The 27,525-nt window shown below is 43.3% G+C and overlaps 2 protein-coding genes and 2 long non-coding RNA genes across 16 annotated transcripts in view; 2 read left to right on the top strand and 2 right to left on the bottom strand.

Annotated features, from left to right (window-relative positions):
• The window catches only part of LOC140631715 (transient receptor potential cation channel subfamily V member 3-like), a 541,542-nt gene that overhangs the window by 476,457 nt on the left and 37,560 nt on the right, over positions 1-27,525 (top strand). The gene's annotated exons all lie outside the window — the stretch shown is intronic.
• Positions 1,601-2,454, bottom strand: LOC140631721 (uncharacterized). The gene is made up of 2 exons (XR_012029213.1): positions 2,051-2,454; positions 1,601-1,804 (listed from the first exon to the last, which is right to left on the bottom strand). It is a non-coding gene; the product is annotated as an uncharacterized lncRNA (long non-coding RNA).
• CHRM3 (cholinergic receptor muscarinic 3) lies at positions 2,017-18,656 on the top strand. 3 transcript variants are annotated; one of them, XM_072822901.1, is made up of 2 exons: positions 2,017-2,734; positions 14,539-18,656. In XM_072822901.1, exons 1-2 carry the CDS (start codon positions 2,721-2,723, stop codon positions 16,328-16,330), a joined length of 1,806 nt encoding a protein of 601 aa, XP_072679002.1. In that variant the 5' UTR covers positions 2,017-2,720; the 3' UTR covers positions 16,331-18,656. The 3 variants fall into 3 exon arrangements, with proteins under 3 accessions (XP_072679002.1, XP_072679004.1, XP_072679005.1); XM_072822903.1 differs by lacking the exon at positions 2,017-2,734 and adding an exon at positions 7,972-7,993; XM_072822904.1 differs by lacking the exon at positions 2,017-2,734 and adding an exon at positions 10,648-10,670.
• The window catches only part of LOC140631718 (uncharacterized), a 27,130-nt gene continuing 17,019 nt past the window's right edge, over positions 17,415-27,525 (bottom strand). For 2 of the 4 annotated variants that reach the window (XR_012029207.1, XR_012029209.1), the window contains 5 exons: positions 19,974-20,109; positions 19,324-19,460; positions 18,577-18,733; positions 17,978-18,270; positions 17,415-17,753 (listed from right to left, as the gene is read on the bottom strand). This is a non-coding gene — a long non-coding RNA (uncharacterized lncRNA). The remainder of the gene's footprint in view (positions 17,754-17,977; positions 18,271-18,576; positions 18,734-19,323; positions 19,461-19,973; positions 20,110-27,525) is intronic. The other 2 variants (XR_012029208.1, XR_012029210.1) reach the window with 2 other exon arrangements.

Genomic DNA, 27,525 nt, shown 5'->3' with positions numbered 1-27,525 from the left:
GAGGGGGAGACTGTGATTTCCAGAGGAATTCAACGTGAGCTGATTCTTGAAGAGACTTGCCAGAGAGTTTGCCAGGTTAGTAAGCGCCAGGACATTTTCCAGATTTTCCTGGCAAACAGGATGCTGCATTTTTCTGGATCTCTGTTACACCTCTCTTAACACAAGACTTCCTCAGCATTGGCACTCCTGACCTCTCGGGCCGGTAACTTGTAGGGGGTTGTTCTGTTGTGCATTGTAGGGTTTTTATCAGCATCCCTGCCCTCCAGCCACTAGACATGGGGAGCACATTCCCCCCAACTTGTGACAAGAAAAATGGCTCCACGCATTGCCAAATGTCCCCAGGAGGCAAAGTCACCCTGGGTTTAGAGCTCAACAAAGGTTGGCTCTTGTTCACCCTTGAAAAAGCCATTCTGTGAAATCAAAAGAATGATCACAGAAACTGACTGCTAGGGACCACTTAGGCTATGCTGAGTGTTTTCTACACATTGTATCTAATCCACAAGTAGAATAATCCTCATTTTATAGATGAAGAAGCAGGATCACAGTGCTCAGGCAATTGCTCACAGGGCAGAAGGGTGTGTTTTCTGACCCTAATGTGCTCAGGCAGGCCTTAGTGCATCCTTGTCTGCATGCCCTCCAAATGACTCCTGCTCCCTTTTTTGGCAAATAGTCTTCAATAACTGTGGGAATTGGGGGCGTGAGGGGGAGGGAGATGCAAATAGGCTGAAGGTTAAAAGAAAATCAGATGTGTGAAATATGTCCAGATACAAAAATAGTCTTATAAATACAGACCTCCAAGCAATCCTAAAACATAAATATTGAGCCAAAAGAACATTCTTTACCATGTGTCCTTCCAGTATACAAATGGACAGGTTAGAAATATGTAGTCCAAATGACTGTTTTCACTAGATTTTTCAATCAGAATCATTTCTACAATTATATTCTGATTGCAGTTTACAAGCACCATTCCTGAGCCATTGTTTGAAGAACTAATAAATGAATTTCAGATCTTGAAAGTTTGCAGTGGACAGAGTCGGGCCATACTCTTTCCCTCTTTTTCTTTTTTTAATTTTATTTATTTATTGAGAGACACACACAGAGAGACAGAGGCAGAGACACAGGCAGAGGGAGAGGCAGGCTCCATGGAGGGAGCCTGACGTGGGACTTGATCCCAGTCCCCAGGATCCTGCCCTGGGCCGACGGCGGCGCTAAACCGCTGAGCCACCTCGGCTGCCCTTTGCCTCTTTTTCTCTCAGAAAGGAGTAAGTACGGGGATAGGGACTTGGCCCCTCCAGGCAAAGTGGCCCGATCTCTGTTTAAAAAGAACTGCTTCTTGTTTGTTTTCTACTTCTTGCTGTTTCTCTAGAAATTCTATTAACTAAAGGTTTGGGGCTTGACCGTGCTGATGCAGACAACGAGTCCAAAGCAGGCTTTTGTCCTGGAGGTAAAACCGTGCTATTTCAGCAGCCACGGCTGCGCACACGCAGTAGAGATGCAAGCCCTTGGCAAGGCACCCTTCGTTCTTGTTGTCAAATTGCATAAAACCTATGCAAGGCAGCAAGCAGGGGAGGCAGTGTAATGCATCATTTTATAAACAAGCTTTCTCTTTTTTTAAGTGAAATTTTATTCTCATTTTGGCATTCCGGAATGTTCTGTTTGCGACGTGAGCAATTGCACCATGTTAGGGCGCATCTCTCCTCCTGGCAGCTCGAAATGAAAGACAAAAGCGAAGTTCGGGAAGTTTGGTCCTGGCTGTGCGAGTCCGCAAAGGTCGGATTCCCTTTGTTTTTTGTTGACTTCTTTTCTAGGAAGAATCCTCTTTTGTTATACAGCCGTCGTAGACGCACTTCCTGGGGCGGGCTCGGCCGGTTCGGCCCCGCGCAGGTGCAGCCCCCCCCCCCCGTGGTCCCCCCCCCCCCCCCGTCCCGCACCCTTGTGCAGACGAGTACGACCTGAAGAAGTGTTTTAGATCGCCCCATCGCCTTTAAAAGTCAATATCGAAGTTGAATCCCATTCGCCAAAAAGTCATAAAAAGTGCACTCGTACTTACAGGCCCCATCAGATTCTGCATGAGCAGAGCCTGTGCACCTGGGCGCGCCGTCTCTCCACACAGAGCCTCCGGCGGGCCGGGCCGGGCCGCGAACCGGAACGCGGTGAACAAGGCAGAGAACGCCTCAGGCCGCCCCTTTTCACGTTCACTGGAAACACCACGATGCGGAATAAACCATGCAAATAAAGCTTCGGGACCTTAAAGGACATTACAAGCATTACATTCCTGGACATTCCAGTCTCTCGGTCGAAGAGTCAACCCTCAGACTTAAAAAAAAAAAGAAGAAGAGAAGAAAAAGACGCGTTTGATGGCAGTGGGTCTGTTGAGCCTCTTGGATCCGTCCGGGGACGGCTTGGCTCGGAGTCGAGGCCCCGCCACCGCCCGGGACACCTGCCGGCCGCGGCGCTGCTCCGAGTCTGCTGTGCCACCTCGTGGCAGACCTTGGTATTGCCGCTCCCCCAACTTCGGGGCAAAGTCTTTTTTTTTTGACGGGGCGGGGGGGGGGGGGGCAAAGTCTTTTAGCGGCTGAGGATGATGGTACGAATTATGACAGAAAACGGAGACTCTCTTAGCAAAAAGGTGAAGAGAGACCCATAGCAAGCCCTGGAAATGATGCAGACTGGATTCGGAATATGGAGGACGCACCAATTAGCTGATCTTAGGAAAAAGCATGGTTGTGCAAAGGTATTTTTGGGTTTTTTTGCATGATTTTTCACGATTAAAATAATAGTACTAATAATACTAGAGGTGGCATTAACTTAGACCTCTAGAATAAATTAATTTGCACTTTTTAAAATTTCAGGAGGATTAAAAATTGACAACCCCCAATGTTTTTTCAGAATGGGTACTGCCAAGGATGGCTTATAGAAAATGAGAGAACTTTGTCTCTTGGAATGCAACATTAAAAACATGCCCCACATTTATACTGGCCTGTCAGGTTTCTCTAAGCATTTGCACATGTGTTTTCACGTTGGATATTTACATATTTTAAAATTTAAAATTCCATCTAGATATCTTACAGATTTACAGTCCCAGAAAAGGCTTTCTACAACTTAGAGGGGGTATGTTTCTCATAACTATCCTTTACTTCCCCATAAACTTAGTATTCTCAAATAGTTACTTCGCATTTTGGTTCACTTTCTAGTTTTAAATATTAATAGAAGATGCCAAACTGTTCATTGCAGTGGCTTTCAAACAATGCCGACCAGGACCTAGAGTATAAATTCCATTTGACATCATGACTATATATATGAATGGGTGTGTCTTTGACAGAAGTCTTATGAGACATGCCCTATTTGGTTCTCTTTCTCTTTCTTTCTTTCTTTCTTTCTTTCTTTCTTTCTTTCTTTCTTTCTTTTTTTATTCTCCTGTTGGCCCACTAGTTGGTTTCTGACTTCTATTTTGAAAAACTCAGTGAATCAATTCTGTATGTGCTCATAAATAGAATGTGGTGAGAATGGTCTGGAAAAATACACCTCAGAGATGAAGTAAAAAAACCACCCTCTATATGCACGGATGTGAGTAATCCACATGGAAGGCTAAGGTCTTCCTCCAGAATCCAGGAGTGAAGGCGTTTAAGTCAGCACCCACTGGCAGGATCAGGTTCAGTTTTGCACTTCTTGCCCAAGGTGTGCAGCCCGGACACCTCCATAGCAATGCCCTGGGTGTCCCACCACCCGCCACGGGCTCCCACCCAACAGGATGGAAATCTGCCCTCGGTTTCTGTTCCGTTCCTCCCAGGCCACCCCCTCTGCCCTTGAGGGCTGCGTTCCTAGACCTTCTGCCTAGGATTACTTACAAGGTGCTAGGGTCAGGAGGCTCGCAGGGGTCCCCGTTCCCACACCTGTTTCTTCCTGAGCATTAAAAGTAGGGCTTCCCTTAGCTCTCCTCACCAGTAAGTCAACACAGATTTTGAACACCCTTGATCTGAAATGGACAAGCTCTGCAGTGTATGGCCTGTTGGGTCAGGATGAGGAAGAGTGTGGCACATGGAAATCCTATCTCCTTCTTAAACAGAATGCCCACATTTATCACTGTTTCATTGGGATCCACCCAGGACCGCCGGTTCTTAGGAAATTACTTATTACTTAGGAAATGGCAGGTGTATGTGAGGGAAGACATTAGGTGACTTTCATGTCCAGTAAATATTTTTAGATATTCTTTATGGAAGATTTTATGACCTTCCCGTTGCTTTCCTCTGATGTCATATCAGCCAGACTTCCATCGTGGAACCTCCAGAGCTCGAGGATGCTTTTAAGTAGATGAATGTGGCACACGGGCAGAGAGAAAGTTGTGGAAAATATCTCAGGAACCAGGACCTGAGTGAAAGTTGGAGGAGGAGGGGATCTCATTCCCTGGCCACATATGGACACCCCCTTACTAGATCCATCCTCGCTGTGACTAGAGCAGGACCAGCAGAAATGCACCCCACTCGAGATAGAAGATGTGTGCTGTGCAGAGACATGGCCCCTGCAAATGTCCCCTCTGAGGAACGAAGAGAAGAAAGGCCCCCACAGTGGTAGAGAGAGCAGCTCCATGACAGACAGAAGGACTAGGATGTGCTGTGTGCCAGATAGGACGTGAACACTTTATGCATAAAGTGCATTTCATCTTTTCAATCCATTAATGTTTTGATAAGGGAGTAGGAATTTTATTTTTTATTTTACTTTGTTTATTTATTTTTTTGAGAGTGAGAGACAGAGAGAGATTGCAAGGGGAGGGACAGAGGGAAAGGGAAAGAGAGCAAATCTTAGGCTGCACCCAGCCCGGAACCCGACCCGAGGCTCAATCCCACAACCCTGAGATCAAAACCTGAGCCAAAATCAAAAGTCAGATGCTGGGCAGCCCTGGTGGCACAGAGGTTTAGCACCACCTGCAACCCAGGGTGTGATCCTGGAGACCCAGGATCGAGTCCCACGTCAGGCTCCCTGCATGGAGCCTGCTTCTCCCTCTGCCTGTGTCTCTGCCTCTCTCTCTCTCTCTCTCTCTCCCTCTCTGTCTCCCATGAATAAATAAATAAAATATTAAAAAAAAAAAAAGTCGGATGCTTAACAGACTGAGCCACCAGGCGCCTCAGGAATTTTATTTTTATATAACAACTTATATCTCTATTTTCAGGCCCCATTCTGCATCAGGAATCAGCACACACTTAGCATCTTAGAACAACATCCATTCACTATTTATTATTTATTATTTACTCCTTACTATTTACTATCACCAATCCTCAGCCATGGTTCTTCCTGACCCTCATCCTGGAGAACCAGCGCCAGGACAGGGGGCAGAACTCCAGGATCTGGGGATCCCTGGGTGGCTCAGCGGACTGGTGCCTGCCTTCGGCCCAGGGCGTGATCCTGGAGTCCCGGGATCGAGTCCCATGTGGGGCTCCCTGCATGGAGCCTGCTTCTCCCTCTGCCTGTGTCTCTGCCTCTCTCTCTCTCTCTCTCTCTCTCTGTCTCCCATGAATAAATAAATAAATTCTTAAAAAAAAAAAAAAAAGAACTCCAGGATCTTCCCTTCAGCTCTCTTCCCTGCATCCCTCTGGCTTTGGAAACGTGTGTTTTTCTCAGTAGGGACCTTACAGATCAAGCTGAAGCCCTCTTTATTGGTCACCCTCACCCTCATCGTGTTCCCCGTCCAAGACATCAGTGCTAGTGTAGGATTTGCTTCTTTCTTTTTATGAGACTTCTAAATATATAAATGTCTATATAAGATATATACTATTTTTGTATGTTTTATTGTGCCTAAGCCATATCATTTTTATTCTTCACCCCACAACTTGTTTTTTCTTACTCAACAATATATTTTTAGAGCTCTCAGAACTTTCTCTAAATATATGTATATATCTGTAACTATATATATAATTAACTATATATAGTTTATATTTAAACTGTATGTGTGTGTGTGTATATATATATATACACATTATATAGCATTGTATTATTATAGCATTATAGGATTGTATTATAGCATCAGAGGAGTGCCCATGATTTCCTAGACATTTCTCCCCTCATAGCTATAAGTCATAACAGGTTTTAATAATGTGCTTTGCTCATAACTTCCACTTCCTATTCAAAGGCTTTCTTTTACTCAATCATATATTCACCTACCAGATTCACATCCTTCTTTTTGCTTTCACATATGAAGATATTAGGAGACAAGTGTAGTTATCTGAAGTGAATGCATGATTATTAACTCTCTGCAAGATTTTCTAGAGGACACATACCTAGAAATTAAACTGCTGGCTCCTGGTGTACATACTTTTTCCATGGGATTGATCCTTTTGAATCACCTTGTTGTATCAATTTACTTTAATAGGATGAGGAGGGACCTTTTGTATTTGCCGTGTATTTAGGCCAGTACAACATTCCTTGATGTTCAAAAACTTAAATGTTTAAACTCTGTCTATACCAGAATGTTTAGAGTGTACTTTAAAGAGCAAAGTTAGAGGGGCACCTGGGTGGCTCAGTTGGTTGAGCATCTGACTCTTGGTTCCGGCTTAGGTCATGATCTCAGGGTCCTGGGATCGAGCCGTATGTCTGGCTACTCACTCAATAGGAGTCTGCTTGTCTCCTTCTCCCTCTGTCTCTGTCTCTTTCTTTCTCAAATAAATAAATAAATCCTTTTTTAAAAAAGGAATAAAATAAATAAATAAAAAGCAAACTTTGAGCATGGTTTCCCTGTGTTCCTGCAGTAACAACCCAATCCCAAGGACACAAGAAGTTGGCATTGGTGGGAGGCAGGCAGTATATCAGCGAATACTTCCAAGAATTCACTTACCACACCATGTTCCTTACCCTCTTCATAACCCACAGAGAGCAGGTGGTGGTATTCCAGAGTTTCGGTTTGTTTTTCTTGTGATCAGAACACTTAACATGAGATCTACCTCCTTAAAAAATGTTAAGTGCACACCGTTGTTAACTGCCGACATACTGTTGTGCAAGACGTCTCCAGCACTTACTCATCTTTTATAACATGTGCCCACTGAGTAAGTAGCTCCTCTTTCCCTTACCCCCCACCCCCCATACTCAGCAACCACTAATCTGCTCTCTGCTTCTGAGTTCTGCTATCAGATGCCTCAGATAAGTGAATAACACAGTATTTGTCCTTCTGTGACTGGCTTATCTTACTTAGCCAATGTCCTCAAGGTGCATCTGTGTTGTCACATAGTGCATTATTTCCTTTTTTAAGTCTGGAAAGTATTCCGCAGTATGTACGCACTGTATATTCTTCATTCATTCATCCTCCAGAGATGTTTAGTTTGTTTCTATATGGTGGCTACTGTTTTTTTGTTTGTTTGTTTGTTTGTTTGTTTGTTTGTTTGTTTGTTTTTTATGGTGGCTACTGTTAAGAGCACTATGATGAACAGGGAAGTGCTGAGAGCGCTTCAAGATGCTCATTTCAGTTCTTGTGGATAAATACCCAGAAGACATTGCCAAGAACAGTGTCATGAAGCTCACTCTGTGTTTTCTCCTATGAGTTTTATAGTTGCAAGTCTTATGTGTAAGTCTTTCAGCCAATTTGTGTTGATTTGGGGGTTGACTTTTGTGTATGGTATAAGATTGAGCTCCAGTTTCATTAATTTTATGAGGCTGTCCAGTTTTCCTAGCTTCTTTCGTGGAAGAGACCATCCTTTCCTGTTGCATGTCCTTAGTACCCCTGTCAAGGATCAGTTGACCATATATATACATGGATGTATTTCTAAGCACTCTCTCTGGTTACATTGGTCTATATGTCGTTAGGCCAGTATCATACTCTTTTCATTACTATAACTTTGTGATATATTTTTAAATCAAGAATTTTGCTGCCTCTAGCTTTGTTGTTCTCTCTCAAGATTGTTTTGGTTCTTCGGGGTTCTTGTGGTTCCACACAGGTAATCCATCTTTACAGAGGAAGAAATGCGGTCTCAGAGAAGTCGGGCATTTTGCCAAGTGTGCCAAGTGCCAGGTGTGTACACCTTCTCAGCCAAACCAAAACTCAAATCCAAATCAAATAGGCTCTGAAGACCATGGTTCCTCAACTACCTTTTGCTTCTTCCCAATGAAAAATTCTTTCTGGTAACATCAGCATCCTATTTATTACTAGAAGTGATGTTAATGCATCTCATTGTATTATAGCATTGGAGGAGTGCCCATGATTTCCTAGACATTTCTCCCCTCATAGCTATAAGTCATACCAGGTTTTTTTTAATTTTTATTTTTTAATTTTTTTTATTTACGACAGACACAGAGGCGGGGGGGCTCACAGACAGAGGGAGAAGCAGGCTCCGTGCAGGGAGCCTGACATGGGACTCGATCCCGGGTCTCCAGGATCACACCCTGGGCCGAAAGCAGCGCTAAACCGCTGGGCTACCAGAGCTTCCCCATAACAGGTTTTAATGATGTGCTTTGCTCATAATTTATGCTTCCTATTCAAAAGGCTTTCTTTTACTCAATGACATATTCACATCCTTCTTTTTGCTTTCACATATGAAGATATCAGGAGACAAGTGTAGTTATCTGAAGTGAATACATGATTATTAACTTATTAATTATTGTCCTTTGGATGTTGTATCACATGGGGAATTACAGGTTACTCTTCTTGAATGGTACTTTGGCAAAGGTAAAATTTTTGCTCGGTTCATAATCTATATCCATGGTGTGATAGATGGAGACTAGAATATTTTTAAAATAAGAAAAAGCATATATATGAAACTTTTAAGGGGTATTAGATATTGAATTGGTGTTGAATTATAATAAGAACAATGGCCAAAGATATGCCAAAGAATTTAGATCAAAGATCACCGACAGTTTGTGAGAGTTTCTAGTGATTAGCCAAGAAGCCCCTAGGCTCCAGGAGCACCAGAATGGGTACTTAATGAAACCAATATGGAGATCTAGTCCTAGTCCTGGGTGTTTTCCCTCAATTCTGGTTTCTTTTATATTCTGTGTTCCAACAAAGTATAATTGGAATGGAATATTATATAATTTGTGGTGCTCAACAGATCCACAGGATAAAATGAACCAAAAGAGAAGAATTGATCTAAGGTATATTTCTAAAATTCCTACTTCTATTCTTCACTAACATTGGTTAACTTAGCAAATTAATATCCTCTTGAATTTTTTTTTAAAGATTTTATTTATTTATTCATGAGAGACACAGAGGAGAGAGAAAGAAAGGCAGAGACCCAGGCAGAGGGAGAAGCAGGCTCCATGCAGGGAGCCTGATGTGGGACTCGATCCCGGGGCTCCAGGATCATGCCCTGGGCTGAAGGCGACACTAAACTGCTGAGCCACCCGGGCTGCCCATGCTCTTGAATTTTTACAAATATGTGATTCCCTGCAGGGAGCAATTTGACATTGCCTAAAATACTTGGTGCTTGTTAAAAACTGTTTTATTCATATGCCATATCTCATCTAGGAAGGTAAGTTCATGGAGAGGAGAGTCCTGACTAACTGAATTCAATAACACCAGTCATAATTACCTAAATGGTTGGCTCCCATAACCTGCAGGGTCAAGAGTGGCTAGAACCAGGTTTGAGAGGACATCATGATCATGCTGCCTTTGTGCTCCACATTGCCTACCATCTCTCTCCTTCCCCCATATCTCTCCTCCATGTTTGCTTGCTTCTCAGATTTTCCATGTGGATATAAATAGGTTGCCAGTACCTAGAAATCCCAAAGGACAGAGAAGCTCTCTCTTTCCAGAATCCTTATCAGCTCCCTAAATTTACTCTTACTGATCCTGTTTGCATGTTTTCTTCATGTTGCTGAGGTAGAGGAGTCAGGGCTGTGTGGTTGATGCCCTTCCAGAAATACATACTGTAGATAACAGGGCATTTCCAAAAGAATGGCTGAAGGAAAGATGAGCAGATATCCACTGCATGGCATTGACAAGAATAAACAAAGAAGAGAGGAGACAGATGTATCATCAACACAAATTTGAAGCACTGGGGTTATTGGCCATTATAGTGATTTACAAGAAAATCTGCCAGGCCAAAGCTATGAACATGATCAACTCCATGGGACGTGATGGCAGAGACTTAGAAGGTGCTTTTTTAAAAAGTGCTGTGCAAGGTTGTGTGAGATTCAGAGCACATAGCAGGGGCTGGGGCAGAGAGGAGGAGCAGGAAGAAGGAGGGAATGTACTACAGGCCACAGTCCCACCCAAGCAAGGACACAAACTCAGCCGCTATGTCCAGGAAGCTTTGGGATGAAAGCTGTCGGGGAGATAAAGCTGTTCAAAGAATGTGTAAAAGATTAGCAGGGTTATGGGGCAGGTAGAAGAGAAATCCATGACTAAGGGTGATCATGTGAAGAATACTCATTGGAGCACAAGTAGTGGAGGGTGCCAGAGAGTCCCTCGCCTCCCCAGGAGGAGGTGACTGTAAACCTCAGAGATGGGATGTTGGACTCTATGTCTGGTCCAAGAGAAGTCTGTTCTCTTCTATCCACATGGGTGCAGGTGTGATATGGAAGATGGGAAGACACCTTGAGGAACCATGGGGACCCAGGAACCGGGTAGAGGGAGAGAGCAGATAGATCTTCTGCATTTGCATCTGGGAAGAAACTAAATGCAGTTGACTACCCAAACACCAGGTAGCACCTCCCAAATATGGACATCCTTCAGTGGGAACAAGTTGGAGGTGAGGATGAGTTGATTGCACCTAATAAAACCCAGAGGAGTGAAAAGAAATAAGGAAGAAAACTCTATCCATTATCTGTAATTGGAAATTGGTGACTTGTGGGAGATTTCATGTATGGATTATACAGAAGTCCTTAAACTATTCTTCTCTGTAATAGAACAATACATTAGAATGTTTAGACTAATTTTTTTACTATTTCAGGTAGTGCTGAAATAAATACATACAAGTATATATGTGTATGCAAGTGTATGTAAGATTGTGTATGTCCAACCATGTACTTTATGTTTATACACACACCCACAATACATATATACTACACATACACATTGTCAGCTCCTGAGATCTGGGTATTTGTGCATTATTCTGACAAATGCTGCTAAATTACATCTCACATTGTTGACCAATTTACTCTGTAGCTGAGACCATGAAATTATTTCCTTCACCCTGTCCTCAATACTGCCTTCATCCAATCGTTTATATTTTGCTTATCTTTTAGGTGACAAACAGTATCTCATTAATTTTTATGTGCACATTAATTCCACATGAAGGGACGCCTGGGTGGCTTAGTGGTTAAGCACCTGCCTTAGGCCCAGGGCATGATCCTGGAGTTCCAGAATCAAGTCCCACATCAGGCTCCCTGCATGGAGTCGGCTTTTCTCTCTGCCTGTGTCTCTGCGTCTCTCTCTCTCTCTCTCTCTCTGTCTCTCATGAATAAATAAAATCTTTAAAAATAAATAAATAAATAAATAAATAAATAAATAAATAAATCCACTTGAAGATGTATATGAGTTTTAGCCAGTTAGGAGAGGCTCATTTTATGCAGCATCTGGACAGGCTAGTGGAGAGTTAGAGAAACATCACCATGGAGCTAGGAGGTGGTGAGCTTGAGACGATCTAGGTGTGAATCTCTCCCCTCTCCTTAGCTTGATCTTTGGACAAATTACTTAGCTCTCTGTGTCTCTGTTTTTTATAAAATGTGATTATTTTAAAGATTAAATGAGACAAAACATATGGTGATTTGCACAACATGTACCAGTTAGGAAGTGTCCAATATATATTCTGTTTTAATAATTTATTATTGCACTGTATTGAACTTTGAGCATCTGAAAGCCAAAACAAAGTGAGTTCATTGTTCAATAAAAAGAACAGTAAAGTAACAATAGACCCTATGCTTATAAAGCACACACTCTGTGCCAGGCTCCATACTAAGTACTTTACACATATTAGAACATTGCCTGGAGACACAAACTTTTTTTGACCACTTACTATTGAATTCTAGATGAAATTTCTCAACAGTTTATACAAATGTTTCATTCCTATTTTTCTTTGTTAATCAATTAATTAATTTTTTATTTAAATTCAATTTGCCAACATATAACACCCAGTGCTTATCCCATCAAGTGCCCTCCTCAGTGCCTGTCACCCAGTCACCCCATCCCCCCGCCTACCTCCCCTTGCACAACCCTTTGTTCATTTCCCAGATTTAGGAGTTTTGTCACCCTCTCTAATTTTCCCAGTCAATTCCCCTCCTTTCCCCTATAATACCTTTCACTATTTCTTATATTCCACAAATGAGTGAAACCATATGATGATTGTCCTTCTCCAATTGACTTACTTCACTCAGCATAATACCCTCCAGTTCCATCCACATCGAAGCAAATGGTGGGTATTCTTCCTTTCTGATGGCTGAGTAATATACTATTGTGTATCTAGACCACATCTTCTTATTCATTCATCTGTCAAAGGACATCATGGCTCCTTCTACAATTTGGCTATTGTGGACATTGCTGCTATGAACATTGGAGTACAAGTGTCCTGTCCTTTCACTACATCTGTATCTTTGGGGTAAATATCCAGTAGTGCAATTGCTGGGTCATAGGGTAGCTCTATTTTTAACTTCCTGAGGAACCTCCACACTGTTTTCCAGAGTGGCTGTACCAGCTTGCATGCCTATTTCTATTTTTCAATGAGAAAACTGGTAGTCAAAAAAAGTTAATACCCAAGACCCCACCCCAGGAAGTGGCTGAGCTGAGATTTGAACCTATGCCACTGGGACTGCAAAGTCTTCCTACTCTGTGCTGAGGCCATTTCAAACAGCTGTGTGTGAATCTGACCGCTGTCTGTTGAGAGACTGTTGTGATATGCGATGTCTAAAGGCTTGATCCAGGGCTCTTGCCAGGTGATTTATGTACATATTTGTACATAAGAGTTTATAGTTACCACTTTTTAAATCAAAAGCCGAAACACAAGTGTTCTCAATAGTATTTTGCTAGGATTATCTGACATTGAACTCATTGACTGACACTCGTTGAGGAATGATTTACTGGGTCAAGTCCACAGTGGCTGGTGATGTGTGAGCATCCCTAGGCCAACAACCCCGGAGGATCTGAGGGGATGGGGCAAGTCTCACCTAGAACTTTCTGTGACAGCACAGGGGTCTTACGGTGATGCATCCACTCTAATGATTCTTAGTTATTTATGTATCTTGGTTAACAAGTGTTTGAAGAACTAATTGCGATTTTGCAAGTCTTTGTACCAAAGGTGTGCGTGTGGTGCTAAAATACTTTCTCAGCACTAAAGTTAAAATATCTAAATACTGAAAATATTCAAAACTGGTGGGGTCCATTCAGAATATTCTGGCAAAGATCCTGCATATTGGGATCCCTGGGTGGCACAGCAGTTTGGCACCTGCCTTTGGCCCAGGTCGTGATCCTGGAGACCCGGGATAGAATCCCACGTCGGGCTCCCGGTGCATGGAGCCTGCTTCTCCCTCTGCCTGTGTCTCTGCCTCTCTGTGTGTGTGTGTGTGTGTGTGTGTGTGTGTGTGACTATCATAAATAAAATTTAAAAAAAAGATCCTGCATATTATCAAATATATGACAGCTGCCTTGTATACCGCTATCAACCACCATACAGAACCAATACGCTGCTTTTCTATCTGCATCTTAAAGAGGTGATACAAATCAAAGTGAATTACACTTGTTCTGGGTTGATGTTGCTCATGCCAGGGAGGCTTAAGTGCTTGCTGTCTCCTTAACACTGTGTATTTCTCCAGCCTGGGATAGGTATGGGCCCAGGTGGAAAAAATGCAGACGAATAAGATCAGTTTATCGAGTAGCGTGATGATAAAGCTGTGCTGCATCAGTAGCCTAGAAGCATCTCATATTTTCCCCCTTATCTTTATTTTTTTAAAAGGTTTTATTTATGAATAACATGAGAGACACAGAGAGAAAGGCAGAGACACAGGCAGGGGGAGAAGCAGGCTCCCTGTGGGGAACCTGATGTGGGACTCGATCCCAGGACCCCGGGATCATGACCTGAGCCAAAGGCAGACACTCAATCACTGAGCCACCCAAGTGTTCCCCCAACAACCACTTCTCTTTAAAATAAGAGATTTGGGGATCCCTGGGTGGCTCAGCGATTTAGAGCCTGCCTTCGGCCTAGGGCGTGATCCTGGGGTCCTCGGATCGAGTCCCACATCGGGCTCCCTGCATGGAGCCTGCTTCTCCCTCTGCCTGTGTCTCTGCCTCTCTCTCTCTCTGTGACTCTCATGAATAAATAAATAAAATCTTTAGAAAAAATAATAAGAGATTTGGTTTGATGACAGCATAATGTGAAAGGGGACGTGGTGTACACTTAGAAATGAGGAGAATGCGGTGCATGCCACCAGCTAACTGTGCACAAACAAATCAAACTACCTGCTCTAATCTCCTTACCTTTGAAGTAAGAGAAAGAGCTGGATATTTCCGGCCTGAGAGTGAGCATCCTGTAAGCCGTCTCCCATGTATTTTTAAATTGTGCGATGCAAAAAACCAATCAAACAAAGGCAGATGTTTCTCTAACTGCGTCTTTTCTCTTATCTCTCCAGACTATGTCCGAGAATCACAATGACCTTGCACACTAACAGTACAACCTCGCCTTTGTTTCCAAACATCAGCTTGTCCTGGGTGCATGGCCCCTTGGACGCAGGGCTGCCTCCAGGCACGGTCACTCACTTCGGCAGCTACAACATTTCTCAGGCAGCTGGAAATTTGTCCTCCTCAAATGACACCACCAGTGACCCGCTGGGAGGTCACACCATCTGGCAGGTGGTCTTCATTGCATTCCTAACAGGCATCCTGGCCTTGGTGACCATCATCGGCAACATCCTGGTGATCGTGGCCTTCAAGGTCAACAAGCAGCTGAAGACAGTCAATAACTACTTCCTCTTAAGTCTGGCCTGTGCGGATCTGATCATTGGGGTCATCTCCATGAACCTGTTTACCACCTACATCATCATGAATCGATGGGCTTTGGGAAACCTGGCCTGTGACCTGTGGCTCTCCATCGACTACGTGGCTAGCAACGCCTCCGTTATGAATCTCCTGGTCATTAGCTTTGACAGGTACTTTTCCATTACGCGGCCACTCACCTACCGAGCCAAAAGAACCACAAAAAGAGCTGGAGTGATGATAGGCCTGGCATGGGTCATCTCTTTCATCCTCTGGGCTCCTGCCATCTTGTTCTGGCAGTACTTTGTCGGGAAGAGAACTGTGCCGCCCGGAGAGTGCTTCATTCAGTTCCTCAGCGAGCCCACCATCACGTTCGGCACGGCCATCGCTGCCTTCTATATGCCCGTCACCATCATGACTATTTTATACTGGAGGATCTATAAGGAGACCGAGAAACGTACCAAAGAGCTTGCCGGGCTGCAGGCGTCTGGGACGGAAGCAGAGGCCGAGAACTTCGTCCACCCCACAGGCAGCTCTCGAAGCTGCAGCAGCTATGAGCTCCAGCAGCAGAGCCTGAAACGCTCGGCCAGGAAGAAGTACGGCCGCTGCCACTTCTGGTTTGCCACCAAGAGCTGGAAGCCCAGCACCGAGCAGATGGACCCAGACCACAGCAGCAGTGACAGCTGGAATAACAACGATGCCGCTGCCTCCCTGGAAAACTCTGCCTCCTCCGATGAGGAAGACATCGGCTCTGAGACAAGAGCCATCTATTCGATCGTGCTCAAGCTGCCCGGTCACAGCACCATCCTCAATGCCACCAAATTACCCTCAGCAGACAACCTGCAGGTGCCTGATGAGGAGCTGGGGCTGGGAGACTTGGACAGGAAAGGCAGCAAGCTGCAGGCCCAGAAGAGCCTAGACGATGGAGGCAGTTTCCAGAAGAGCTTCTCCAAGCTTCCCATCCAATTAGAGTCAGCCGTGGACCCGACCAAGATGTCTGAGGTCAACTCCTCAGCAGGGAAGACCACGGCCACTCTACCTCTGTCCTTCAAGGAAGCCACCCTGGCCAAGAGATTTGCTCTCAAGACCAGAAGTCAGATCACCAAGCGGAAACGGATGTCCCTCATCAAGGAGAAGAAGGCGGCTCAGACCCTCAGTGCCATCCTGCTAGCCTTCATCATCACCTGGACCCCCTACAATATCATGGTTCTGGTGAACACCTTTTGTGACAGCTGCATACCCAAAACCTATTGGAATCTGGGCTACTGGCTGTGCTACATCAACAGCACGGTGAACCCCGTGTGCTATGCGCTGTGTAACAAAACATTCAGAACCACTTTCAAGATGCTGCTGCTGTGTCAGTGTGACAAACGCAAGCGGCGCAAGCAGCAGTACCAGCAGAGACAGTCAGTCATTTTTCACAAGCGCATGCCCGAGCAGGCCTCGTAGAGGGAGGCTCTGTCCATCACAGTGACCAAACGCACACATCAACCCACAAACCTTAGGGGAGTGTGAGCTGAGGGTGGGGGTGATTTCCAAGGGTGATAAAAATGGATTGTTTTTTTTAATCACCCAGATATAAAGGAAGCTGCCTGTTTACTGACCCATTGAATAAATCCATCTTAATATAGAAAGTCAAATACCAATTCAGCAAAAAAGAAAATAAAGCGTCTTACCGAATACAAAGAAATTTATCCTGAAATAGACTTTTAAGGTGTTTTTTCTTAAAGAGGAAAAGAAAAATTGTTTCATAGCAATTACATACCCAAATTGATCTGCTGGGTTCTTTGAGTTCCCGTGACCACTGGAATCTCAGAGGCACAGACCTAGCTGACTCAGTTGCCATGTTCCTTCCGAGATCCCAAACGTGGTGATCTGCATCCCATGTGGGACACATCAGGCTAGTGAATCCATGGTTCTGAAATTCTTTCATATGTTGCAAAGCTGAACCTCCTTGTCCCAGTAGAGCTTTCTGTCTTTCTTTGGTGTGTGTTGTTAAACCCCATCTGTGGACTTGATTCTTGCAAAGTACTGTTTTGTGCAGTTCCAGTTTCATACCAATAAAAATATAGAAGTATATATATGTGTGTGTGCGTGTGTGTGTGACTTTGCACACACACACACTGTGTGTGCGTGTGTGTGTGTGTGTGTATATATATATATATATATATATATATATATATATATATATATAGCAGGAATCACTGAGCTGGCAAATCATTCTTGCAATATATGTTTTTAATACTCTGATGACTGAAGTTCTCTAGGATCCTAACACAACATCAATGTAATGTTTTGGAAACCAGGGCATTTTCTTCCACAAACCACCCTGGGGAACCTGCAGCAGAGCGTGGCCAGGCCCTTCCAGCAGGTGTGTGCAGAGCGGCCACCCCCTCCACCCACCCACCCCAAAGCAGATGCAGCACCAGGGCTTTACCAGACCCTGAGTGTAAGCAGGGCAGTTTGCTGATCTCCACAAAGCTCAATGAGATCGGGGTCCCTCTGAGCTCAAAACACGAACCACAGCCACAAGTTTGAATTCAATCATCTATGTTTGAATGTTTCCCAACAAAATTTCTGCTACCCAAACTGCTTGAAAGCCAGTCAATAGTGTCACACCCAGCAATACATATGGCCGAGCAGAAGTGACATCGTGAGGAGGGGAGGAGAGCGTGGTCTTTGCGTTCTTGCTACCGGGCACCTTCTAGATGGAAGAGGGTTCGGCCTGTGTTGCTTGGCCATGGCCAGTGCTGTTCAGGGTTTGTTGTGTCACCTTCACCCAGGCATAGGTGGGGTTTGGGAACTCGTGTGTCCTCTGGAGAAAATATGAATGTTTTGAAAAGTATTGCTTCTGGTTGATTTCCTTCCGTTTCTAAAAAAAAAAAAAAGAAAAGAAAAAAAAAATGTGTTCTGTATCCCCTTGGAATTGATCCAAAAGCTAAATGTTGTATTTGGGGATGGGGGGAGGGGTGCTGCCGCTGCTTGTCATTTTTGTCACTGCTGTAGTGGTTGGGGTTACCTTCTTTTCCTTTCTGCAAGGGCTGTGTGGGGAACGGGAGGGGTGGGGGGGGTGGCAGGGCCGAGAAGCAATCTCACCTTGTACAGAGCCTCACGTCTCGGACCCAGGGCCAGGGTAGCAGCTGCTTTTGTGTTCAGTGTGAGCTGGTGTTTACAGCTGACGACAGTGGATGTGGACTCAGTGCTGTTTGTGTTTCTGAACTATTTAATTTCGTGCTCTGTTTATATGAAGAAATATTTATGCATACTTCACCAAGTGTCGTTTAACGTTGATAAATATTACTCTTCAGTCTTCAGCTGTGGTGTCCCTTGAAAGCAATTCTTTCGGGTGCACTTGGGCCATGAGTAAATCTCTTGAGCTTTTCACGAGGCTGAGAAGAAGGAGATAGCCACCCTGCTGGCATCAACAAGTCCCTAACTCCTGGGTAATAAAAAGCCAACTGTAACGTTGATGTGAACGTTTAAAACCAGTCTTTAGTTGAACCTGATGGGAACTGAAGGAGGCAACCCTCCCCTGTGGTGTTTGCAATCACATGACAAGGGTATTTAAAAAAAAAGATCAGCGTAATTGAAAGAATTTTTTTTGGGGGGGGGGGGCACATTCAACCAAAGAACAAGAGAAACCAGAGACTATTTTCTAAGACATATAGCAAACTACGGAATGTTCTGTGACCCACCTGTGAAGCGTCTGGTGAGCAACTGCATCTATATTTTACTGCTCCCGTTGGCCTAGCACTAATAAAGATGTGAATGCTGACCTGAGTGTCCCAGGACTTCCGTAATTTCTCTTCTCTTTGAAACTTCTCTGCTGCCTTCCTCCCAAAGGGCTGTTCCCTGTTTGAAATATTCAAACAAAATTAGAGAGCGCTTAATTCGAGAAATGGAGAACCCCCGAGCTTTGGCATAACTGCGAAGGTCAGTAGCCACTCTGCTTGAACTTCCCCACTTTTAAATCTCTTATGGATGAAAGCTGCTTCTCTATGCTCATCACTGATTGTGTTTATAGAAAGGTAGAACCAACTCTTAGGATGCTTTCAGAGAAGGAAAATAAGAAAAATAGACTCTTTTTGACTCTTTTGAATAAGGGATTTAGGATATGGGTGATCAAAGTGGTAGGAGCATTTATAACTGGACACAGCTACTCATGCACTTCCCAAATGGGTGGATGTGAGAGGGTATTTGGCATTTACTTAAGATCAAAATGTCTTCATCCCCAACCTATTTTATTCCACATGAATGAGGTTTGCAGAGTTTTCATGATTATTCACTTTAATGGAAAGAGCAAAAAACCTAAGCCTGAAATAAGCCGCACATGAAAAATGCCCCTGACGCTCACATGCATACACATGTACATCCCCTCTCCCATCTTCTGTTCTCCAGGCCTTTCCCGATGGATAAGGGAAGTGACCTGTCTGGTCCCCTACCTCCCTTGACTCTCTTCTCTGGCCCCTCAGCCATCTGTGGTCTCTGCTGGCTCTCCACGTTATCCTGAGTCATCCTTGCCTTAAATGCAGCCTTGACTCATCTCTGTTCACGCTTTCACATATCCTAGTTCTACACTCTGACAGAGAAAACAAACAGAAGCACATCATTATGCATTAGAAGCTGCAGTGGGTAAAGACTTTCAAGCATATCAGCTTCCTCTGTCAACTGGCCTTCTAGAAGATGGAGCAAGTTCATGGCTCTGGAGAGGGACAAGAGCCCCTCAGGATGGATTGTGAGAAGTGGGAAGGCAGTCTGATGTGGAGGGTGCCTCAGGTCGCCCTCAGGAGGGCAGAAGAGTGCCAGGGCTCAGGCTGGTGGAGGACTCTGATCCAGACCACACGAACAAGCACAGAGCCTGGGGCTCATTCCAGGTTCCCATACTTACCTGAGTAGAGATGATTCCCAGAAGGGGACATATTACTGAGAAATTGGACCATCCATCACTGTCCCTCACCTTCAGAGGACCAGTGAAGATGGCAGAAAGAAGCACTAGACTTAGCAGGCAGAAGGGGCAGCATGGGGGCCTGAGTTCTCGGCCCAGGTCTATCACCAGGGACTTAACATGTCCTCTGCCGGACACATTGCTTACACTCTCTGGGTTGCCTCCAGATGTTTGTACTAAATGACAAAACGCAAGTATCTGAATTTGCAAATAGAACTTAGAACTGGAGACGTCAACTTCGTTCCCTTTCTCTGGCTTGAGTGTTCCTGCCTGAGAAAGGGGGCTGAGGAGAGAACAAAAGATGAACAAAGACAAGTTAGTTACAGCCACTCTAATCAGTGCAACTTTAATCCTGCACCATGTCCTACAGACTGGCTCCGAAATAGGCAGGTATTCCTGACATTCAGTGGACATAGTGACACTAGCAGCCTCGCACACCCAGGTAGACGGTGCACTTGGATGTGTAGATGTGGACACCAAGCACTTGGGTAGAACCAGTGCTTCAGGAGGACATTAGGCCTGTGGTGGTCGTAGCAGAACTACGGAGACTGAACGCTGAGGTCTGGCCCTCTCACTCTGGCCCGGGCTGGTGGCACCCCCGATCTGAGTTACACAAGATCTTTTGCCTACATAAAAGGCAAATGCAAAACGAAACCATAGCCTCAACAATAGATAAGTGTTAACAACCCTGACCATCCCCCAAATCAAAATCCAGTAACCCTATTCTTAACCTAGAATAAATAATCCCCTGAATATCAAAGCATATTACCGTTCTTTCTCAAAGTCGAAAATACTTAACACTTCTACAATTTTCACACCCAGCCCCAAACTATTTTTATCCTCAATTCTGTGAGTTCCTGGATGCCACCAAGTGGATCTCATGCATGTGTCTGTCTCCTGTGGCTGGCACAGTGTCTGTCAAAGAGTGGACATTTGATAAATGCTGTTGAACGTTGAATGTAAAGTCTTTATAATCCATGTAACAGACACTTATCAGAACTATGTACACACCCCTGCCCCACACTGCTACTGTAGTCAAGGGTCACTGAGCCTGGAAAGTAACTTAAGGGAAAATGTGATGATTATTAGCTTATGAAAATGTTACTAAGCAACAAGGAGGACTATTTAAACAGACTTGAAGTCATTGACAGAATTAAGAGTCCAGAAAGGAAAAAAAAAAAAAAAAATCAAATCTCTTTTATCACTAGAGTTCGGGATCTTTTGACCAGACTGGTCAACTCTCTGGAGTCCTCTCCAGTTGTCCCTGTATGAGAAGACTGAGAGGGCCTGGAGAGGTCATGAAGATCAGTATTCTGTTTGTGCAAATGAAGATCTGTCATTGAGTGTAAAGCCTGACTGCATGTAGTTCTGCTTGGCATGGGAAGTTAGGGAAGAATCCATTCTGTTCTGCAAGCAACTGAACAAAAGTCCTGTCTTATCTCCCTTCCTCATCCAGTCCGTGGGCTTTTCAGACACCTATGTACCAACCGTCAGAGAAATTTCCTTGGGGCTTTGTGCTTAGAGCCATGGTAGGCAACATTTCAAGCAACACCTCTTTTGTTTTTTCTTTCTGTTTAAACACATAGGAACTAAGCTGGTGCAGGTTTGAGGGATAATTAAATGAGAATGGGCCTCCCAAGTTGCTGAGCAACACATTGATTTCTGTGGGCAGAAAGCTTTGTGGGCAGCATCTACGATGCATTCAGTAGTCACACCCTTCTTGTTCATGAAGATGTAGTGAGAAACCACTGTCCAAAAAGAGATGGCTATATTTGCTTTGTAAGCAAAAGGCATGTATCCTAGTTGTATCTAAAACAGTGTCCACATCTTTACCAAAGGCACTGAATTTACCCATTTCTATGACCTGGTGGCCACCCCTTCCTCAGTAGGCATTTCAAGTATGCCACATGCCACGCTCATTCTTTCTCCTGAAAATATATCCATTGTCTGTACTATAAAATGATGCCTGCAACTTTGTGGTGATATTATACTGAGTTTAACAGTGAAATAAGGAAATAAAACTTTTAATAAACAAAGAATGGGGTTTGCTTTCTTTATCATCCAAGGTCTACACAGCAGCAGCCATTTGTTGTGTGAAAGGGAGAACGTGCAGAAGGGCTAATTCTTAACGAGGCCAGTATTTGCACTGACTACTCTTTCTCTTTTATATACACCAGAATTTTCTTCCACAACCAAGATTTCTACTGTCATAACCCAAAACACTCACAATAATGTGTTAGGGATGCATATTAAGCACGTGTAAAATCTATCTACACATGCAGTCCTTATTCCAAAAGTATATGTGAGGAAACATACTTCTCTCTAGGTAGATACATTAACAAAGGCTTTTATTTTTCTCCTTTTAAAAGAAATGCTCATCTTTTTCTTTTCTTTCTGTTTCTTTGGACCCATCAGAAATGCTTTCTTACTGAAAATGAAAATCAAGCATAGTATTTCATTACACCAACTTTAAAGTTACTACAGGTGCAGGTACCAACCGAAGTCACTCTTAGCAAGAGACGTGAATTTTTTTTTCTTAATGTGTTTCTTGGTTAATTTATGGCTCTTGTGCACAGCATGTACCATAAAAACCAAACAATGCCTCTTGAGTGTGGAAACTTCCTGATATTCATCTTGTGAATAAGAGCAAGAAAACGTTCTCTAATTCTGTCCCTCTCTCTCTCCTTTATCATTAATTAAATCCTCATTTTTGGCTTATGATTTGGACACATGCTCTCAACACTAGGGCAACCCCTGTCTGATTTGATGTTCCATTTTATGATGATTCCTAAGGAGATCTATCCAACTTGCTAGAAAATGAACTACTTTTCTTACACTCTATGATCAGGCAGTTTCATGTGAAATTAACAGAGATTGAATAAGAAAAGCTTTCTGTTGTACTGAAGTCTCCCATAATTTGCTACATAAATGTATTAGATATAACCTATAACTATAGGGAGGAAAAAACAATGGCTGAGAGTATGGAAAAATTAATGAGTCATAAGAACATGTTAATGTTGGAAAGATCAACCAGGCATGAGTTGATTTTTAACTGAGAGGTACATTGGAGGGAAATGATAAATAGCTTTTGGAAGGAATTGCTACCTCTTAATCTGAATGGTTACATGGGAAGCAATTCTGTAAAACAACTCTGCTCTCTTGACCTCAGTCAATTAATCCAGGGATTGGTAACTCGTTGGACTGATCAAAAAATTTCCCATAGAATTTTTAGTTTGAGGAATAGAGGCTCTGGGGGTCAGTTTCCTCTCATGTAGCCAGGAGGGTGACACACTAGTTAGCAGCCATGTTTTATCATATCAGCACATCAGAAAGTGATGTGGAGAAAACAATGAGATGAATGAGATTCGAGAGATAAAGAAAGGTAAGAAAAAGATGCCCTCTGTCACTCATTTCTCCAAGGTCCAGCTCCGGTCCAGCTCCATCTCCACAGTTCTTCCGAGCACGGTTGTTCGGACATATTTTGCCTGTCCCGGGTACTCATCAAATAAGTGTAACATTTTAGTTTAAAGGCACTGGGTTAAGCATCTATTACTTGTATCTAAGCAGGACTACCCACTGCAAGCTGAGTGAATTAGTTAACACAAACGTTTGTGAAATCTTAAATTATGTTTCAGTGAGAAAATAGGATTGGTCATTTGGGCTTAATTGACCATTCAGTTGATTTAAATATTCTCACAATTAAACGTTCATTTGAATTATTTTTTTGATTAAAATTATACCTTACCAAGTTAAGTGTAGGAACAGTATGCATGTAGCACATTTCTGGAAGAGACATCCTGCCATCCAGACCACTTACAGAGTTGTAAAGGGAATGCAGCCAGCTCCTCTTTGGAGCAGAAGTTCACTGGTCTAATTGTGGTCTTCTTTGGGCATCTTTGCACACCGCCCTTCACCCTGATTCCTGCTTCAGTTTTTTGGAGATGCCACATGTATCTTCCAGTGGAACTCGTTATTCTCCGCAAGAATTAACTGACAGCATTCACATTATTAAAAGGCAGAAGTAATTAGTCATAAGCAATAATTGTCAAAGATGGGTTCTCATTTGAGTTCTATGAAGACACTGATGAGAATCATGTTGAAACAAGAGCCTCAGATTGTAGAACTCACTCTCCTCAGTACTGTGCTTTATAAACAGAGTATTTTAACCTTGGTTCATAAGAGAACTACCAACTTAATACTGCAACAAAAACAAAGGAGAGCTGACTTCAGATCACACAGCTAGTGAGACATGCCACTTAGATTTGCATTCATTGGGATCCCTGGGTGGGGCAGCGGTTTGGCGCCTGCCTTTGGCCCAGGGCGCGATCCTGGAGACCCGGGATCGAATCCCACGTCGGGCTCCCAGCATGGAGCCTGCTTCTCCCTCTGCCTGTGTCTCTGCCTCTCTCTCTCTCTCTCTCTCTGTGTGACTATCATAAATAAATAAAAATTTAAAAAAAAAAAGATTTGCATTCATCACTCCATCCTGCACGCCACTACTTTGCCTATTCTGACACCAATTGTTTGCCCATTTGCTATTGGAAAATACTTGAGCAATCAGAAAGCTCTGTTGGGGGGAAAATGCATGCTTTCACAAGATAGATATTTTATAGGATCCAAAGTTTGCCCTGAGCATGCTGAAAAAGTAAAGATGAATACAAGACCAGATCACCATGCAAGGGGTCTGAGCCCCCAGGCACCTCAAAAGTAGGGTGAGCTGGCCAATACTGAAGCTAAGAGTGACAACAATGATGCTTACATCCATTTCTGTCATCTTTTGGATATGCATCTTTGTAATTCTTCAAAATCATCACATCAGGCGTCTCTTCATTGAATTTCTCTTCAATCTAGACAGTGTAATGCAGTGGGGATGTTTTAAATAAAAAGTATTAATGCTCTGGATTCACTAAATGATATATCTCTCATAATACCTTGTTTGTAAATGATGTATCTACCATAGTTAGTCCTTAATTCATTTTACCAATTGTTCTTTTCCATGAAAAACATGGATTTTGATTTTTAAGTGATTTTACTTGTTGGATTTGGAAGAAACTATTTGCAGTAACAAGGTAGGCTGGGTATGGATTTGACTTCACCCCAGGCAGTGCTTTTCTCATAACTAATACTATCTTTCCCTTCTCTTAACTAGCTTATCTTTCTGAGCCAATTAATTCATAAAGATGACAAACATGGAATTTGTCCTTCTGCTACAGATAGCTGCTTACAAGCTGAGAAAACCAATAGAAAGCAGTGGTGATTCATACACTCTCCATAGGAATGATTCCTTGACTTGTAATTTGATCAGGTCAATGAAATTTTAATAATAATCTATTTAATTGGGGCCCCTGGGTGGCTCAGTGGTTGAGCATCTGCCTTTGGTTCAGGGTGTGATCCTGGGGTCTCAGGATCGAGTCCCACATCAGGCTCCCCACAGGGAACCTGATTCTCCCTCTGCCTGTGTCTCTGCTTCTCTCTCTGTGTCTCTCATGAATAAATAAATAAAATCTTTAAAAAGTAATCTATTTCATTAAATTATTGGCACATGGATACAGACAGATCTCTAAGTGACACAACCCCCACCACCCCTGGCTTCTGGAATACAAAATGCCTTTAGAAATCTGACCACTTTAACAGATTCCAACAGCAGGGACAGCTATATTTAGAAACAGTTGACTGCATTGCATGCTATCTAGGTTAGCTTGAAATGGAAAGAGTCAGTAGAGGTTCCCACTAAATCTAGAGGAAGGTCATAACTAGTAGGGACCACTAGGGAAAACCAATACTACCCACCGGCTACGGTGAGTACCTTTGTAACTGACATCACAGAGAAGGGCCACCTCTGAAATTAACTTCAGAACAATAGAAAAAGGCCAGCCCCTTGCCACTGACCCGGAAGCTAAGTATTTTCCCAGTAGCATTGTACAAAATCATCCCCCTTCCTGCCATGGGGTCAGTGACACAGCTCTAGTTGTTCACAACAGTAGTGGGAGCATTTGTGAGGCAGCAATCAGATACGTGATATCCCCCAAGTGCACCCCCTCTACCACCAATCCACATGCCCACCAGCTTCAAGATCAGACTTACTAGAAACTTCTGGAAAATCCACATAGGCTATCTGCCACAACTGCATTCCCTTTTTGGTTGTATCAGAAACATGCCTGAATTTTCCTTATCAGGGTGGGAAAACTCTGGTAATATACCAACCTTTCTCTCTGCCCTCCCCTCCCACCAAACCTCAATTCCCTTCCTCATGCTTCATGTCTCCCCTTGTTGACATCAAATATAGAAACTTCATATATGTTTTCTAATTTGACTCGAGACCCTCTTGCTTCTGAAGTTACAGAAGTGATTTTGTGTACTGTTAAGATCATCGTGTTAGCTAAGAGTTGGCAAACAGAAGTGACTTTCACTTAGAAGAGAGAACCAATGTGTAAAAACAGAGATACAGAGATAAATAAAAAGAAAATAAACACTCATTGTTTATTAAAAGATAATGGGTTCCTCTGTTTTCTTTCAGGATTCCAAAATAAGATCAGGATCTTAGCTCACTAACAAAGTTTGAGCACTTCTCAGTGAAATCATCTTAGATCCTTTAGTTGGAAAAGATCCTTTAAATATTGTCCAGTCAAATTTATACTCAATGCAAGGATCCCTCCTTCCATAGCATGCTTCACAGCTGACCACCCAGATGCAAATAATTTCAATGACAAGAAACTCATCAAGTAAAGCAGGCCACTTTGCATTTAGAGGATTTTAATTGTTTGTTACACTTTATCCACTGTCTGTTGCCTTCTCCTCTGGGCCACTGATCTTCTACCTTGGGTACCTGGGTATCAGTGTAAGGACTTTCCAGCGAGCACTAGAGTATGGTCAGTTTAAGGAAGTCATGGACTAGATCCTCAACTGTCACAGGTCCTCCTTCTCAAAGCTGACCTGCCTAAAAGATCATCTCCTTTACACTTGCCTTTCTCCAACTTTCCCTGACATACTTCTCACTCAGCCTGAAGCTCACTCATGTGCACAAATAATCTGGGCAACAAACAAAAGGACATTTTTAAAATGCACAGGTCCTCAGAAAGTATCTTGTAGCAGAAACACAAATAGAGCTTCAAAGAAATATTCAGAGAGCAGTGTCTTATTTTATCCGGAGAAAAAACTTTTGCTAAAGCTCCATGCTGCTTCTTTTTTTTTTTTCTTTTTTTTAAGCAGGCTCCATGCAGGAGCCCGACGTGGGACTCGATCCCAGGTTTCCTGGATCAGCCCCGGGCCAAATGCAGACGCCAAACCACTGAGCCACCCAGGGATCCCTCCATGCTGCTTCTATCTATCCATCCATATATGCATCCATTCATCTGTCCATCTGTCCATCCATCCATCCATTAATCTATTCATGAATTAGAATTCAAAGGTGAGGTGGTTGTCATAAGAATATGTATGACCACATGTATTTAAATTGGAAAATTAGGTCAGGTTTTTTCTAACAAAGTAAATAAATCTGGTTGATTAGCAATGAGGGCTGCCTTTGCCAATTGGATTATAAGGTATATACATTTTCCATAAGGAGAATGAAAAAAATCTACACTACAAAGTTGGGGTTTTTAAAGATTTTATTTATTGAAAGAGAAAGTACAAAGGGGGTGCAAAGGGAGAAGCAGACTCTTTGCCCAGCCTGAAGCCCGATGTGGGGCTCCATCCCCTG

This window comes from Canis lupus, chromosome 4 (assembly GCF_048164855.1).
Source record: "Canis lupus baileyi chromosome 4, mCanLup2.hap1, whole genome shotgun sequence".
NCBI lineage: Eukaryota > Metazoa > Chordata > Mammalia > Carnivora > Canidae > Canis > Canis lupus.
The sequence above is the reverse complement of the archived record's forward strand: the minus strand, read 5'-3'. Positions and strand labels throughout refer to the sequence as shown.